General features: G+C 38.5%; 1 protein-coding gene across 1 annotated transcript in view; it reads right to left on the bottom strand.

The window, feature by feature from the left end:
- Positions 1-18,570, bottom strand: part of PRDM5 (PR/SET domain 5) — a 52,956-nt gene that overhangs the window by 29,608 nt on the left and 4,778 nt on the right. The window contains exons 3-10 of the mRNA XM_033060657.1: positions 12,806-12,928; positions 8,053-8,236; positions 7,315-7,489; positions 6,565-6,657; positions 6,181-6,302; positions 4,382-4,461; positions 2,296-2,380; positions 928-1,085 (exon numbers count right to left, since the gene is read on the bottom strand). Coding sequence (XP_032916548.1) covers positions 928-1,085; positions 2,296-2,380; positions 4,382-4,461; positions 6,181-6,302; positions 6,565-6,657; positions 7,315-7,489; positions 8,053-8,236; positions 12,806-12,928 — 1,020 coding nt within the window. The remainder of the gene's footprint in view (positions 1-927; positions 1,086-2,295; positions 2,381-4,381; positions 4,462-6,180; positions 6,303-6,564; positions 6,658-7,314; positions 7,490-8,052; positions 8,237-12,805; positions 12,929-18,570) is intronic.

An 18,570-nucleotide genomic window follows, 5' to 3' on the forward strand; every position in this document is an offset into this window, starting at 1 on the left:
GAAGTCTAAAATATAAAATATAATGTATGGGAGCTAATCTTGTCCTTCAGCAGGCTGGTGCATGCTTTCTTGTTTTAGACAGTCATCACCACTTCATCCTGTGAGAGGCATTATTATTGCTCTTACATGATTTATGGCTGCAAGTGCAAGAGATGGTGCAAAGATCCTGTGCCAAATTCCCAGATGGAATATAACATGAGCCACACTGCGAAAGACTTTGGGGTATGGCCGTATCAGGGTTGGGTTTTTTTCTTTTTGTTTTTTTAGTCTTGTAATTCTGAAACAGCAGAGCCTTGCCATTAGAAATGTAAGCCCAGGTTAAACTAATGACAGGCATCACAGAAATTAGGCCAAGCAGATTTGAGCTTCAATCAACACAGGCAGAACATCCCTTTGTGAGTATTCTTCAGGTAACGTTTTTTCTGATGTTGCTTTAATATGTGAACACTGCACCAAGTTCAAATTTAGTGTAGTTTGAAAGCATCTGCTCTAAGTCCAACAATGACTGCAAGAGGACTACACATAGTTTTATTCAATTACACTATTAAAAAAAAGTATGTGAAGACATCTTTAAATCAGTAACATTAAATTGGTAACCTAGTACTTAAAAAAAACGCCAAAAAACCACAAGCAAAATAAAGCAAAAAATAAAAACAAAACAAAAAAGTCAAAATGGGATTTATTTGATGCTTTTAACCAAGCAACTGTGCTTTACTTCTGTTTAACTTTTTTGTTTACTAGAATTGATTCAGCCTTCTGAGATTTTGGATATAACAAAGAACACTAAAACTACATTCTCCAATACTTTAATCCCATGTTTATAGGCATGGCAGAGCTTAACGATGAACCACTTAAAAGAAAAAAAAAAAAAAAATCTGCAAATCTGAGGCTGGCAGACCTGTAAACAACAACAGCAGAGTGCTTTACCTTCTTGTGATTCTTGTAAACATTTCTGTGGGCAAATCCCTTTCCACAAAGCTTGCATTTATAAGGTTTATCTTCACTGTGTATTATTTTGTGTGCAGTCACTTGATCAAGTCGTTTGAAGGACTTATTGCAAACCTCGCAGGTGTAGGGGCGTTTTTCTGCAGAAAATGAGTGGGGGACATTTAATCTCCTGTTTATACAGGGGGAGAAGATGAAAGGCAGAGACAGTCATCTCCTCAGAGAGATTTCTGCAATTAAGTCAACCCAATTAAGATTAAACCAATTAGAAAGACACCTAATGCCCTTTATGTTAGACAGTTAAGTCACTTCACAAAAGATGAGCCATGGTGCATCTCAAGAAATTGGCACATTCTTTGCAATACTCATTGCTAAAACTAAACCCTGATTAATTAGCTTAAATCAAAAGAGAATGACTTCAAAGAGGAAAACTGTGTTTCCAGATTACAAATGTGAAAGAGGGCATGACAGTTTAAATGTTTTAAAACTTAATTAACAATATACATATTAGCTTCCAAATGCAAAAGTTCCTTTATGCAAAAATGCAAAAAGCCTTTATGCTCCAACTGGTGACTGCAACTTAACTGCACTAATGCTCATCCAAAAGTGTCAAAAGAAAGCCAGGAGCCTCTGAGATACAGATTATGTTACAAGAAATGAGCTTTTGCTGTGGACTGATACCAAGAAAACTCTAAGCCTGTGCAGCTGTAAAAACCTGCATTTGTTTAAATGCTAATGCATTTGACAGAAAAATGTTTGTGTTTCCATCGTGTTGCTTGATGTTTCTAATCACTGGTGAGGGACACAGAAAATGCTGGATTTGCAGTGACCAGAAATCCTGGCAGAGCCAGTTGGTGCCACACTGCCAAACCTACAGATGGGACACTCCCTGCTCACAGTGGCCTGGTGCTGGCACAAGGGAACCTTTGTGGGTGGGCTGGGGATGGGGTGGCCCATGAGCAGCTCTCCTCCATGAGCTCACTAACACACGCACAGATAAACAGGAAAACACAGTGTGTAGCACAGATCACTGACAGCACACCCAGCCTCTTCTCCTCAGCATAAAACCTCAGTCAGTGGTTTTTTACCTCCTCTCTAAACCCTGCAGCAACCTTTTGCCCCACCCCAGCTTGCTGGCCTCATCTAGCCCAGCTAGCACCACAAAGCAGCAGGAGGAAGAAAACGACACCACTTCACTTGGAATTTTGGAAGGCTTGGAACCTGAGATTACCCAGCTCAGGACAACACAGATTTCATTGTGCCTTCCATAAGAAACTAATTCAGGTAAAACTGCACATAGATGAAATCCATATCCACACATCCAGACAGCTCTGTCATTCTGTACATTACCTGAATGAGTTATCATGTGGCGTTTCAGTTGGTTCGCCGAAATGAATTTCTTGTCACATTCTTGACACTCAAAGATCTCATGGACCTGCAAAATGTTTTATGATAATTAAATGTGTGTCTAAAACAAGACCATACCTCTTGCATAGGCAGAAATTCTCTAACAGAATGTAGCTACTTATTAGCCAGTAATTAGCCTCTAATAGTCAAGAATATTCTGTGATTTCCCCCTTGCTTGTCCCTTGCTGAAAAACATCATCTCCCAAGAAGTAAAAATCCATAACTGCCAACAAAAAATTATCATTACAACTACACTGCAAGTTTGTATCACCTGTGTTTCTAACTGCCAGATCCATTTAAAATATCATTTTTAGGAAAGCATTAAAAAACCAAATGCAGACTAACTTGTCAGGACATTTTCTTCTAGACAAGACACACGTAAAAATAACACAGAAACCACTTCATAGCTTCTGTCAGAATTTTAAAAAACAAGTACTATCACACTCTTGCAGGTTGTTTCTCTTAAAAGCTTTGTCTCAAACTACAAATGCAGTATTTTCAACATCACAGCACACTACAGCATTTAGGTCTAAATGCTGGAAAAATAGGAGGCAGTTGAGAGCAGCTTCTGGTAAATAAAAAATAAAGATTGCCCAGTAGAAAACAAAACTTGTTCATGTTCAACAAATGGTCAGAAATTAACTCAGAAGAGATGCTTGGAACTGGCAGGTTAAAAAAAGGGAATAGAGTTTAGGAATCATAGAGCATTTTTAAGTGTGACTCTACTCACAGCTTTGCAGAAGTCCAGCCCTACAAAGTTTAAAAAGTTCAGAAAGACTCAAGGGCTGCCTGTTTCTGGCAATGCTGATGATCCTGCCCCACTGGCCACAAAAGGGAATTGATTCAAGCAAACAGCTTGAGTACTGCAATGTAGAATCTCCTTCACTATCTGATATAAGAGTGTAAATCTGGAATACCCATTTTCTTGGTATTTTAAGAGAAAAGGCAATCAAGAAGAGCGAGCAAAGAAAGTTTTATGCACAAAATCCTTGCAGTGATTCTTAAGACAAATACTCAACTGACATGACCACACATATATGAGAAATTTGTGTCACAATGTCTGCCCAGAATTACAACTACTGAAACAGAACAGACATTTAATAAAATGGACACAGTAATCAGGATATTTGCAAACCCTGTGCCAATGTGTAAACCTTGCAATAATATGTGGCAAGGCACACCATGATAAAAAAATACAGCCCTGTTAGACAAGAAGTGTAAGGAGAAAAACAAATTTAAAAGGAGATGCCCCACCATTTCCTTTGCAACAACATATTTTAATTGATATCATTTTTATCCTCAGTGGATTCAGGTTATAACCAGGGCATTATTAAAGACTTACAGTTAATCTGATAAACAGTACAATGCAGCTTTTTGCAAAAACAGATTCTCCTGGGTTTTAGTGATTTATCAAACTAATCTTGCAGGGACTTCCTTTGGGTATAATGGATTCAGAATCTCATATTCATGGTCCATCTGTATTTCTACATGAACACCCTTATTTCCAATAGATGCTTTTCCAACTGTTAACCCCTCCTGTTCTGGTTATAAAAGATTATGTGCACAAACAAAAAGACATTAAAAATATGGGTTTGAGGAAGAATTTTTTTTTTACTACTGCATAACTACATTAGAAGTAACTCCCCTAAGTGGTATTTCAAAAAGCAGTAAGAAAATTACTGTGTTTTGTACAAAAACTAAAGGCTCACTAACCTATTTTATGGTCTGTATGTATGCTATGATTACATAACACAGAGTTTCAGAATGCTGAAGAACAGCAGGCAGCTCTGACTTAATGCTGGAGTGCACAAACATATTAGCATTTGCTAGGAGATGCATGAAAACTTCAGGGAGATACTTGTGACTACAAAAATAAATACCCACACTAAACCAGGCTGGCCTTGGAACCATGAAAGGATCACCCAAAGGCTGGCATTACATTACAGCAGCTTTCAAGTGACGTGAGCAGCACAGCCTCACATCTCAGGGAAGTCAGTGCCTGCTGGGAGTCAGCCTTCATCTCACTGACCTTTCGATGCTCCTGCAGATTTGCTGCTGAGGAACATTTCTTATTGCACACTGAACACATCAGCTTCTTCCTAGAATTTCCTGAAACAGAAACAAAATACCACCAACATCTTTAAGAGGAAGTGCTAAGTAAGAACCTAAATATTTCCACTGAGGCTGTGACTTTTCACAGATCATTTGACTGACATAAGAGTTTTACATTTGTATCCCATCTTCAAAGTGCTCTGTATCAGGAGTTCTCTGTGGGTGTCCAACAAACCAGTCACTGGTGGAATGTAAATTAAGAAAGCAAGAACAATAAAGAAAAAACCTTTCAAATAGATGTTATCATACACCACCAATCCCACATGGAGAGCACAATTCACAACTGAGAACAGCTCACTTGGCAGCTGAACAGTTCATTTCATTCAGAAATCAATAGAGGAGTTAATGCAGCAGTGACAAAAAAAGATCTCAAACTTAAAACCATTCTCCATTTTTGTTTATTTAGAAAGCACTAAGCATCCTATATAAAATATCATTAATGGTCTTTACCTGAACAAAAAAGGGAACCTGCATTAGCACCAGATCATTAACTCAAATCTAGTCTAAAATGCAAATTAAAAACAAACTATAGGTCAGCTACCAGACATTTTCCTTCCCTTTCCATAGCTGCTTTAAAAGTCACAGATCACTTAATTCAGTTTATCTATTACTTACCTTTAAAGATTCATTTTAGTACCCCACAAAGCTATTTTATTACAAAACAAAGCCACCATAAACCTAATTTTTTGTTTATAATTTAAGATGCTCATGCAAGATAGTTCCTAGCTTAGGTAAAACACCCCCTACTACATTGAAGAGAAAACATTATAAAAGTAAAAACTTATAAAACTTATTACACAAATTGATACATAATACAGGAATACACTTAGTCCTTCAATGAGGAATTCATGTACCACTACATAACTGATGAAAGCTAAGCCTAAACATAACAGTGCTCATGGATGAAAAAAATTATTAGTGATACCAAGAAAAGGAGATATTATTTTGTAAGAATGATTACATAAAGTTTTCTCTACGCTGCAAGTTTGGCAGTAGAAAGAGACTGAAAATCTCAAAAAGCATCTCAGTTTGTTTTCTGAAGATTGTTTTCTGTGTACTCTGCTGTCCCCACACACAATGATATTTCTTTGACATGGAGAGGGGACACACAGAGAGAGTGAAAAATGCCAGAACTGAGATCTGTGTTGTGGACCTGAGAGCAGCATTTTGCCTTTTCATGAGAAGAGAGTGAAGTTTGAGTGAAAACTATTCACAGCACACAAATACCAAAACTCCAGGGCCTAAGAGGACCAGTGGATGGTCTGGTCTGGTTGCCTGCACGACACATGGTACAGGATTTTATGCAACCCTCACCAAGCTTAATCATTTGATTAGCCAAGGAAAGACATGGTATTGTGTCCTGAAAGTACCCAAAAATCAAGAACTCACCATTTCCTGCAGCAGTTTGTGTCAGTGGTTGATTTTCCTCACTACTGAAACATTTTGCTTCATCTATTCTTTGCCTAGTTTAAATTTTTCAAGATTTTGATTACATTTTCTGCAGGAGATTAATGATTCAGGTAGCCTACAGTAATTCCTCCCTGCGGGAGGAGGAATAGTAACTCTTGCAATTAAGTTACTTCTTAATTTTCTATTTGATACAAATGAACCATTAAAAAAGTAACCAAACACAGTGTTAACTCTGATTTGCAAATTTAAGGCTAGAAACATGTCAGAGGGGTTCTTTTTCTGAAGAAACATTAAACTCTTCCTTACCACTGTGAACATTTTCTTTGTGTTTTTTCAGGGCATCCTTGCTCTTGAACCTCTTCCCACAGCTATCTGCCTTGCATATGAACCTGGCATCCCCTCTGCAAGCCTCCTTGTGCTGCTCATAACTACACGGGATAACAGAGAAAAAAAAACCCCACATCAGGCAGTGTCTCCATGAACCAGAGCTGTAGCAAGCACTGAGCTGAACACATGCTGCACTGCAGAGTTCCAAGGCCACTTCATGCATTACTTACAGCAGAGAGGAATGAAAGCATTTGAGTCCTTGCCCTGTTAGGATTCCCAAACACTACCAAGCTTTTGGAAAGCTAACATGCAAAGGGAGGCCAGCAAGGACAGGACAGCAGTCCTGGAACTCGGACACAAAACCTCGATTCTGAGCTGAAGGCAGAATTGCAAACAGAGCACTGGAAACTTCTTGAGGAGTCTCCTGGGCTGATATTTTCTGTGCACTGAAGGACACTAAGAGACAAATAAAACAAAAAAACAAAGTAAGGGCAACATTCTACAACTTACACAGGCTTGCAGCAGCTATAAACTGTATAGAGCTTATAAAAAATAGGTTAACAATCTGTAATTAAATGTGTAATAAAAAGTAATATATCTATCTAATTGCAAGAAAATACATACACAACAAAAGAAAACCAGTTATGCTTCTGTGCAGTAGCAAAATTCTAAGGTATGCAACTTTAGTGACAATAAAAATGTGTTCTTAAATCTCACATCTTTCATGTTTCTATTTTGTTTTTCCATCGCCCAAATATTTAATTAAGCAAGCATGAAACACTAGTTTTTCTTCTTTTTTCCATAAATCTTGCTTTAATTCTGTACCAGCATCCACAGCTTGAAAATTACACCTCCTAAACTATCCAGCATTCCACTGATGGAGAACAGTAATGCTGCACCAAACTGCTGCTATGGTCTGGTCTCCAGTGTAATACTTGAACACATAAAAAATTGTCAATATTTTTGCAATTTCCATTGAATTCTACAACAAGTATGAGAAATTAAGAAATTAAAAGATTAAGGGTAAGGGTATAAACACAGATGCATAGAAATTAAAGTTTAGCTTGTGATTAGGTCAAGAGAAATAAAGGATTGAATGAAATTTCTACTCACTGTCTTTGGAGAGCTTGTTTAACTGGGAATTTCTTTCCACAATTCCGGCACTTAAATTCCTTTTCCTCACTGGGTTTTTGGTGCAAAGTCTGCAGATGCTCAGCTAGGATCTCCTGGCTGGCAAAACTGGATTCACAGTTTGGGCATGCATGGTCCTTTTTACAGGTGAGGGGATCTGCATGATTGGAAGCAAAACCAATGTAAAGGAGCAGGTCCCACATTTTTGGTTTCATTAAGGGAGACTCTCTGCCAGAAACAGATTATGCAAAATGGTGGCATGAAGCTGACAAAAAAACAATGTCTCTGAAGGGATTATAGACAGTCTATCTTAAATGAATTATTATCAGCATTACTGAAAATGGACAGAAAGTATTTAGATGGGTGTGACTTAGACTGTTGGGCCAAACTAGTCATTCAACTGAGTTAGAACCTCAGTGCAATCAGTCGTTCATAAAGCCTGTGTGTCAAGTGAAACAAACTCTGTCTTTAGTTCAAAACTTAATGGTTACTAATTAAGAAATCCAGGCTCACTCATTCACTCAGTAATTCACAAGACTGGCTGTTCCTTATAAGGCAAAGAAGTGCAAGTCAAACTCAAATAAAGAGATAAAAATAATGCAAGAACTCAGATTAAATCCCAGGGACTTTCCAGTTCCCCAGTCCTATATAGTTAGTGTTCTCTTTCTTCATTACCACTTTTAAGCTCTCAAGTTACCCTGTATTTTACATATTGCTCACCTGCAGTTTTTTCACCAGCTGGTTGCACTTCTTTATTGCTGCCTCTGTCTTCATCTTCCTGGATAACAGCTACTTCCTCCTCCTCCTCCTCCTCTTCTTCCATGTCACTGTCCAAGTACCCAATCAGAAGTTCTGTGTCTGTTTCAATATCTTCCACAGCCAGATAGAAAATATTTTCCCCTTCCTGTTGCAAACAGGAAATAGAAAATCCTGTCAGAAAAACAAAAATCTAGACAAGTATGAGACCCTAAACTGATATTATCCCTCAACCATGGAAGGGTTGGCTCCATTCCTCAGGGGGGGTGATGCTATTACAGCCTTACTAAGACTTTTTTGCCAGTGTGGCTGCATGGACAGGGTGCATTTATATTCTGCAATTCTGGGAATATTCCCCTGCCTCCTGTGAGGCTTTTCCACTATTCCCTGTAGCTTAGGCCAAGGTGGAGGTGGCATTAAAGTCCTCTCCTGACACACTCTACTTGACAAGAACTTCAGGGTATGAAAATGAAATATTTGAGGATTAGAAAAACAGCAAAATGTTGATAACCAACACAGCTTTATCTCTCTCCCCAGCTGACTGCAGGAATTCTAACACAGCTTTCAGCAGCATGTTTACATAGTGTTATTTTCTTTTTCTCTCTCTCTCTTTAAGAGTCCCAGCCTTCTCCAACAGTCTTTCACTCCTGGTCAGTTATCTTCACTATCAAATTAGCTGGCACAGCTGGAAAATGCACTTTAAACCCTGTGCTGGTTTAAATCAGTGCAGATCCACAAAAGGCCAAAGGATCCAGCCCCCATTCTGCACACAGCACAAACTACATAACTACAAGCTGGACAAGCCTCCAAATAGCTGCATAAGCCAACAACTTTGGGCTTGGAAGACTTAATTAAAATTACCAAGACCAGCACTGTGGAGTGTGGGGAGGAATCTGTACATGTGTCCCCTAAACTGATATTCTGTAAGATAGAGACACCTTTTGTTGTTTCTATATGTGAACCAACTGCTTTAGGTATTGCCCAAAGCACTGAAGGAAACTCATTTTTATGCAATGAAGACTCACAAGTTCTATCATAAATCTTAAAATTTATCTGATTAACACCCAGAAAAGTTAACTGAAGCTACTTTGCCCTGCATCTAGCCATATATTTTTTAACAAACTTCCTTGGGTAAGGACAAGATAGTGACTTTTAATTTTCTAATACACTAAGATTAATTTAAACTGTCAACAGAGATGTAGCATTCCTTGAGCTGCAGGAGGTCTGTTATATTTTACACAAGATACTGTCACACAGGAGTGAAACCTACTTAATTCAGCAGACTTGATAGAGCTGCTACTTCCAAGGATGCACCACTTTTCTGTCCTTATCTCAACAGCACCATTGGAAAACAAAAAAATATGATTTTTTTTCCCCTCAAGATCCATTCTGCAGTTCAGATATCTATCAGCACACCAACCTAACCTCTGCACACATCCACAACTTGCTGGGTTTCATACGTCTCTGTCAAGTTGCAGAAACCTTTAATTTAGTACAGTCTAAAGTCAAAACAAATCCTCTTGACACGAGGAAAAGTAAAAGGTCTTTCTACATTCATCTCCACACAGAGAGGATAAAACCATTGGGGTAAATCTCCAATACATCACTGCTCAGGACAACCTTATTCTAAGAGCCAGACAACCTCACGAAGGGAAGCACTGAATTATCAAAAACAATAATGAAAAGAATTTAAAAATTAAGGATTTTGAAAATTTGAATGTTACAAGAAAAAAAGAAAAAGTAATGTATCCCAGGCAAATATAAAGCCCTAAGTACTAGAAGCTGTGAATGTTTGAGTGCTCTGGGTTACATTTGCATTGGAAAGAAATCAGCTTTGGTGCCAGCCCAATCTAAACTCATTTCTCCTCCAAAGTTAATTTGTTTGGCTTTTTCAACCAAACAAATGCTAATAGCCAGGAATTCAGAACACTAATTAATCAAGATAGACCCACTTGCTGTAGTAGCTCCTCAAGGCAGCATTTTGAGTGAAAGCACTGGAAGCTCTCCAGAAACCACAAAAGGAGTTACATCTCTCCCTCCACCAGCAGCACCTGCATGAATCACATTAAGTGTGCATGCAGACACAGCAAACACAGTAAAAAGTCTTTTAAATTATTTTAAGAACCCTTCTGTTGCTAAGAGCACATCTGCAGCCATTCCACCTGCTCATGTGCTCAGACCCTGCTGGCTGTTTTCCTAACACTCATCTGCAGCAGACCACAATGGAGCTTAGGAGAAAACTCCAAGTGCTTGCTCATCGTGGTGGTACAACAATCTCCCTTCATGTTATTCCTGGTTTATTATTCAATTATCTTCTTCTCACCTCTGCCTTCACTGTTATCTTTTGCACTATAAGCCACACAGACCTGATCAGCAAACACAGTTTTCCAGTTCCAACAGCCCTTGCTATCTCCATTTTGGGCCACTACAGCTACCTCTTCCATGCAGTCGTGGTTTTTCCATGCAGTTACACACCTTCATATCTGCTTTGTAGGAGGGAACATGGCATCACTGACAGTCCATCACACTTTCATCCAAAAGCACAAAACACTTATGTCATCACTCCTGAAAGTTTAAAACACAGGAGGAGGAAGCAGCAGCCTTGTGTTACCTGAAGAAGTGTAGGGCCTTTCCATCCTTCAGGTTGGCTCCAATCCAGCCTTCCTAATCCTTACCCACTTTGCCTCTGTGCCTACAGAGAGGTACCAGACTTCCTTCTGTATCTGATTCCCTGGCAGCAAAGCAGCTCTTCAGCTTTCCTGTTCTGCCAGTTCTCCCTGCCTTCCCCAGTCCTTCCCTGCAGCTCCAGGATGTCAAGTTTGGCAGAGGTAAAACCAACACAGGCAATGTCTGAGGGCAGGAACTGCAATGCAGGAAATGCCTGGAGATGATTTCACACACACCCTCCACACAGCCCAGAATTTAGATTGTACCTCATCTAAAATACAGCACCTGAGCCACACACAAGATCCAGAGAGTTTAGCTCTCTCTCTCCTGATCTATTCCTATGGTGTTATATTGCATGGCAAGGCAGAAAACCTCTGAGACACAAATGTGAGACTAAACAGAACACAAAGCTAAACTGCTACAGCAATTCTGACATTTCTCCATACTGCAGTTTTCAGTAATAGCTCCCAATGATGGTTAGAATATTTTTCCATCTGAATATTCTCTATTAGGGTAGGCTTTAGGTAGGTCCTAAAACACCTTATGAGACAATTTAGCAAATTTCTATCATTTTCCTTATAAAGAAGCCCACTGGTATGCACTAGATATTCCATTAAAATTTTTATTCAGAAGTTCAAGTCATTTACTGGAAAGAAAATAATGAATATTAATTGTTCTCTGTTTTCTCTTGTGAGCCTTACTTTGCATTTGCTAACAGTGACTGTGCACTGATGAATCACACCTCCTGTATGAGAGCCTTTCATATCTGCTGCCATAGGAGGACAACAAATTCCATCAAAATGAACTTTTGTTTCCTTGGGACAGAAAAATCAAAATTGTTTTGTCTGGACTCAAACTGTAATTCTTTTGTCAGAGACATGCAGGTTAATCCTTGGGGGAAAAAATCATCTCATGATAAAAAAGCAGAACAGTAATTTTAAGAAATGCTGATAAATAATTCTCCTTTTCCTCATTATTTGCCTATTTGGATTACATCAGCAAATACCTTAAGTTAGCCTGAAACAACATTCTGTCAAGTACACATTTTGAGAAAAAATATTCACAGTCATGTAATTCTTATTTATGTGGGAGTGGAAATTAATTTACTGTGAAACTGAGCTGCTAAAAAAAAAAAAAAGTAGACAGCTAATTTCTTTAGTAATCTCCAAAAGAACAGCAGCTGGAACTGGAAAGGTATCCCTGTCTCTGTTGTATCCTGTAAAGTCACAGAACTCTTCCAAAAATGAGCAATTAAACAGACTGAGACTCTTCAGCTTGAGACGAGCTGTCAAGTAAGAGTGAAAGGATAACAAACACAGAATTCCATAAAATCAAAGATGGCAGAGAAAAATAAAGTAACTATCCACTGTTAAACCAGAACTAGGAAATCAAGTGAAATTAAGCAGTGTCTGGGAGAAAAGTAGAAGCATATTTCAACATAATTGAAGTGGTGGAACTCATTACCACAGAGTGCTGCAAATGACAACTATAAAAACGAAAAAATAAGGTGGATAAATTCAGATCAAGAGTAAAGACAAGAAAATTACCTTTTTTATTAATTTACCCTCAGGCACTACATGTTCATCCTATCAGATAATTAGATTGTTCAATTTTCTCTTTTCTACTTACATATTTTCAGTACCATATTTCCTTTCAAACCTGTCAGATTTTCATAATCAATTATATAATATGTCCTGTATATTATATGATATTACTAATTTTATTGAACAATAATGTAAATTCATGATTCTTCTTTACACACACCTAAGCCTATAGTCAAGTTTGGCATGAAACTCATACAGGTATTTAAATAATCAGTCCTTAAACCTTTCAAATAGCATCAGATTCAAGGACTTTTCACCCTACCACTCTTCTTTGTGGAATTATCTTAAGCACAAGATTCTCTTCTAAAAAGAAAGGCAGAAAAAGAAAAGCGGTTTGCTACTTTGCTCGGGTCTCACAATTTTATTACAAGACATGAAGGCCAAAGGGGAGATGTAATTAGTGAATCAGTAACAGGAAGCAAATGGAAGGAATCCCCCAACTCTACCTGGATGGCTGCCAGGTTCTTCTGTTCCTGGGATGGAGCCTCATGGACAAAGCGCAGCCAGTTGGAATGGCGAGGGTTGCTGGCGTCCAGGATGTAAAGGACCTCGCCTTTGCTCCCACGAACCTGAAAAAAAAGAATTAAAAAAATCCCCAAGCAAAATTAAAATTAAAAAAACCCAAATCCAGGTTTTGTCCACTCAGTGAAAAAAAAACACTTTAAAAAAAGAATTGTGCACACAAGATACATCCATTTCCATATCTAGACCTAGATCCATATAATGCATATGACTGCTACAACTTTGACAGAAAAAAGGAAGATAACAGAAATAAAAAGTTAATATTAACTAAATCATTCTTCCCCCTCAAAACACAAAGACATACTGCTGTAAAAATACATCTGTCACTGCCAAAACCCCTGTTTGCTCCATTTTAAATAACAGATCACTTGAATCTCCACTGATCCAGACAGCAGAGCCATGCACAAAGGTCGTACAGCCACACTATTATTCCATGTGATTTATTTATATAATGAATGGGTTTTATTTTCCATCTGTCAACAACAAATATCCAGGGCAGGTATTTCCTAAGAGCTAGGGAATTTGGCTATGTAAGATCAAAATTAGATTGTCTTCATGGTTTTGTGTATAAATTGCTGACATTCTTGCTATATTTGTTTCTAATAGAATGCAATATCATATTTCTTCAGTATGACTGCTTCAATTACCTAAATGTTTAGGGTATTATTAAAAAGACAAAACTGTATTCCATTACAATAATAGCTGGTGACAGCATGTTGTTCTCAGATTAAGAAAAAAAAGAATTACTGTAGCTCTGCAAACAAATAAGAATCTTCAAAATCTTCAAGAGGAAAAAAGACACATCATGAAAAGGTGCCAACACTGAAACTTTAAAAGCTCTTACTTTCCAACACATGGATTAACCACAGTGAAAAGTGTCAAACCTACACACTGAAATGCATCTGGAAACAATATCATCTGACACCAAGCACTAATGGTGCTGGATGTCCCATCCCTGGGAGTGCTCAAGGCCAGATGGGATGGGGTCCTGAGCAACCTGATCTAATGAGTGGCATCTCTGTCCCTGGCAGGGGGTTGGAACTGGATGGTCCTTCAGGTGCTTTCCAACCCAAACCATGCTGTGACACTGCAATAATCACCCAGCCCTACAGAGGCTTGGTGCTTTAGCTACCAAAGCACAAGTTACAGAGCCCACCATGGAGTCTTCCATAAGATCTTGAGCTGGAATGAGCAACAATCCAGGCCCTATTATAAAAACTATACATTACACCAGCTAACTTTTCATGCTTGATCCTTAAATTATATAAGAATAATTTATATTTGCTTCAGTGATACACAGTCATCTCAGTTATGCTTTCAGAGTCTCTGCCAGCCCAGAAAGAGATGCCAAACACACAGCAGAGCTTTAGCACATAAGGAAACTATCGATAAAGGAATACAATAAATCCCTTAAAAACATTCTGTATTTTCTACTGCTTTTTTCACCTCATAAAGAAATAATGCTGCATTGAATATACAGATGTCAGCATGCAAAGTCAAGAAAAAGTGCAAAACCACCATACTTAGCATGGACTAAGTTGGTGACATGAACCAATCCTTTTCTGGTTGCATGAATAAGGAGTTTCCTAAATAAACTGATGGTAGTGGATCTCAAACCTAGCACTTAAAACCAACATCCAAAATACATACACACATCCACATGATGTGCCTCAAACTGAGGTGCCCAAGCATTATCTTCTTGAGAATCAACACCAAAGGTGTCACTGAAGGAATTCAATGTAAGATGAAACATGTGACACTGGCTGTCACCACAGGGCGAGGTTCCACCTCAAGGCCAATCAGGATAATTTGAATGGGGTCACATTAACGACCATCAAAAGAGCTCAGGAACTTCAAGAACAGATGTGTCCCTGGTCAATAAGCTCCCCATATGAAACCCTACAGAGGCCTAAACACCCCCTAAGCTGTGGCAATGTCCTCCAGCAACAGGCACTACTTTTATTCTGCAATGAAATTATCCCCACATTTTCAAAATACATCCAAATTTGTCACTTGTGCTACTTCAAAATCCCAACAAGTGTATTGCAAATGCCATACCATGAACACCTGGGAAGAGAAGAACAAAACTTCACTGCAAGTAAGCAGATGGCTCCTTTTGGTGAAGGCAGTAAACACTCTGCCTTTCTGGAAACCATTTTCTAAACATTTCTATATCAAAAAATCTATGTTCATCAAGCAATCATGTAGAGAAAAGTACCAGTTTCTGCATTGCTTCTTTTTTGATTAGCTGAAAATATGATCTTTATTGTTGCAGCATAAAACAGCTAGATTCAACACTTCTGCATCCTGAGTTCAGACCATCACAGAGCTCACTGCAGAGCAGAAATTCACATTTTAACATTGCTGGAGAAAGCATTAAAATAACTCCAGCAGAAGAAACCTGAGGCAGCAACTCCTGCTTTGCTTACTCAGTAAGAAGACAGCATGTGACATTCTCCTTCAGCCAAAACATACAGCAAGTTTTCCATGCTAATGAAGCTCCTTCTGGTGCATGACACTACCTGACCCTGCCAGGAACAGAAGGGTACAGGCAGCTCTCTCCTGGAGCCCTGCAAACATTCTGTGGAGCTTTCAGGAGCAGGGTTGAACTTCCCCTTCTCTGGAATCATACTCAAATCTCCCTAAGCCAACTGTGTGTGATCTTCTACAAGAAGTTCAGACTGGAATATGAACACCTCAGCCTAGCAACACCTTAAATAGATCCCACAACTGAGGATGGGAGGTTAACACTCTCAACTGCTTCCAGGAGTACATCCTTGTCAGCACCAAAACCCAAAGATCATTAATGGGCCTGCTCCAAAAGTCACTGAAACTAATACAAAGTCACACATTTAACACTGAAAAAGATGACTGAAACAAGTTTTAAGAGAGTTGATTATAACAACATTAATAACTACTCTGAACACTTATCTATCCCATTTGACAATAGTTTACCAAAATTGAAATTCTGGGACAGACTTGCAGCTGAGATAGTGCACCAGTTTCTGATTTGTGTAAAAGCCCAGATCACTTAAGAAATGAGAAAATCAAAAGCATTTCTGAAAATTAAACCAAGATTCACCCAAAAACATTTAAAAGCCAACAGCTTTCAGTGTTAACAGTATTTGAGGAACAGTGACTGGGAAGATAGTTTTCCTACAGAAAAAAATAAAGACTATATTGTTCAGAACTAGATTTGTAATATTATATTCACCTTGACAGCAAACACAGAATCCATCTAATTAAGATTTATTTTATCATCAATCTGTGGACATAATTTGACTTAATGTCTTATGTGTAAGAGCCTTCCTATGCCAGAAGCACCTTTTATAGGCAAGATATCAGAGGAAAAGAAAATAAGAAAAAAAAAAAAAAGAAAGCCACAAAACCACACCAAGCTTAATGTGCTTGACTTCTTATACCTCAATCCTAAACACCACAACTCTGATCTGAAGCTGGATTCAGCCAATAGCAGGTTTTCTGTTGCCTTCACTGGTTTCCAGGCAGGCTTTTTTAACTGAAAACAACTGTCACAGCAAAAGTGATGAGAGTTAAGCAGTAGAAATGTAAGTTCATTTCATTTTCTTATGTAAATAAACACAAACATTGGCTTCCATTGAAAGACTGATTTCTGATCTCTTTGGTTTTAATGTAACAATGAAGAAAACATGATCCTGGCAGGCAGACAGAAACTCAACCTGAAATATGTAACATTCAGCATTACATGGTGTATTATGTTCCATCCAACCCTGACCAACATTTCTTCATGGTATGTCAGAGTATTTGAAGAAGGACAAAATCTTTCCAGCCCTCCCTGTTTCAACATTTGCCAAAGTCATCACCAGAAGTATATGCCTGCCACAATCCAATAGGAGTGAAATGAATTCCCCTTCCTTGGCTAGGGATAATGAAGACAAGGAACTGAACATACACAAATGAACTGATATCTTCCCCTCAAAGGCACATTTGAGCCTCCAGAGCAAAAACATCTCTGAACTTTTAATACCTGAAGATTATTTCCTGCTTGCCTTTAGGCACTTGCTTCTCCAGCAAATATACAGAGTTCAAAGTTTCCATACAAAGTTTACTAATGCATACAAAGTATTTAATCAAGGTGTTAGTGGGATGCTAAGAGTAAGACCAAAACTCTCAATTCATCACCAGCCAGAAGCTGTGTCCTTCAGCAGCACAACACTCAGAGCTGGGGGATAACACAGAGGTGTTTTTTAACAGAAAGAGAGAAAGCACCAAGTCTCTTGGACATTTTCTTGGCTTTTTATCATCACTCTTAACTAAATGGTTACCACTGGTTTGTTTGGGGCTTTTTTTCCCTTTCACACCACTCATAAATAAAACATTTCAGCCTGTAGCTCTTTATAAAGATAACAGCAAGATCAAGGATGCTTCCCACCCGCTGGAATTTTCCACTTCCTCAGAATCTGTTGAATGAGCAAGTATAAACCTTTGATTTCTTCACAACTATGCAGAGCAATGGCATTCTGCTATATTTAATTTCAAGAGAAACTCTAACATCTTTAGAATTTTACTGAACACAATCACTGGGCTCCATAAATGTTCTGGGTGCCACGTTTTCCCCGACACCAAAGGAAAACCCAATGCGCGCAATTCCTTCTCAATGTGATGCCTTGAAGATGCCAACTCCCAATGCTGGTCTCAGAGAAAAAGGAATGGCTTGATCAAAACAGACCACATCACAGAGCACCGCTCTGCACAACTAGAAATGCATGTGGCAAACTTCCTCACAGAAAAATATTCCATCCAATTGAAGCCTGAATCCCAGGCATCCCATGCCAAGGAAAGAAATGTTGCACTAATGTCTGTTTTTTTCCTTGACTTACAAAAAGTTCTACTGCTTGAGGTTTCTTTCTGAAGGTGTTCTCTCTGAAAACATTATTTTTTGTCTGCCATCAGACTGTGAAGTCAGGCTTTAGTGTGCCTCCCACCAATAGCCTTCAAATTAATTATTTTTAATATCTTTGGTACAGCTGACTACACACAAACTTGGCCAGTTTCTGTGCGTGCCTCCCACAGGCTCTGGAATAACCATCTACTCGGGCTGTTCAAGTCTTACTTTCTGCATTCCTGGTCTCAGTTTTCAACTTCAGACTACTCCCAGCATGATTTAAATTATATTATAAAGCTCACGTTCAGATCAACTTCAGTAAACATGAACAACTTGGGTTAAAACATTCAGGAAGTCATAAAATTTGGTATGCAGGAATCTTTTCAAGGCTCTCAAAACTAGGTTACAGTAAGATATTATGAAATTATTTTAAAACAGCTCATAAAAACCTCATTTTCTGATTTGCTGTCAATGGGGTCACATTAGTGTCACCAATAAATATGTGTATTTGCCCTTTCTTTTCTGTCATGCAGAAACAGATAAATCTCATTTTAGCGTGAGCAGTGAGGAATCTGGAAAATCAAAAAGCTTTCCAACAAACCTAAAGGCCTTCTCATTGCTGCAATCCACCCACTGTCTTTTCTGAAAACCTTGTTCCAGCACAAGCATTTTACTGATTTAAAACAACCTGCAGAAAGCTCAGGAAGAGCCAAGTGATCCAGGGCACATGAACATCATGTGCTGTGCTCAGCAAACATCTGTAATAAAAGCACACTGCAATGTGTGAAAGGATGAAATTGGTTGCTCTGAGAACATAACCCAAAT

Source organism: Catharus ustulatus, chromosome 5 (genome assembly GCF_009819885.2).
Source record: "Catharus ustulatus isolate bCatUst1 chromosome 5, bCatUst1.pri.v2, whole genome shotgun sequence".
In the NCBI taxonomy this organism is placed as follows: Eukaryota; Metazoa; Chordata; class Aves; order Passeriformes; family Turdidae; genus Catharus; species Catharus ustulatus.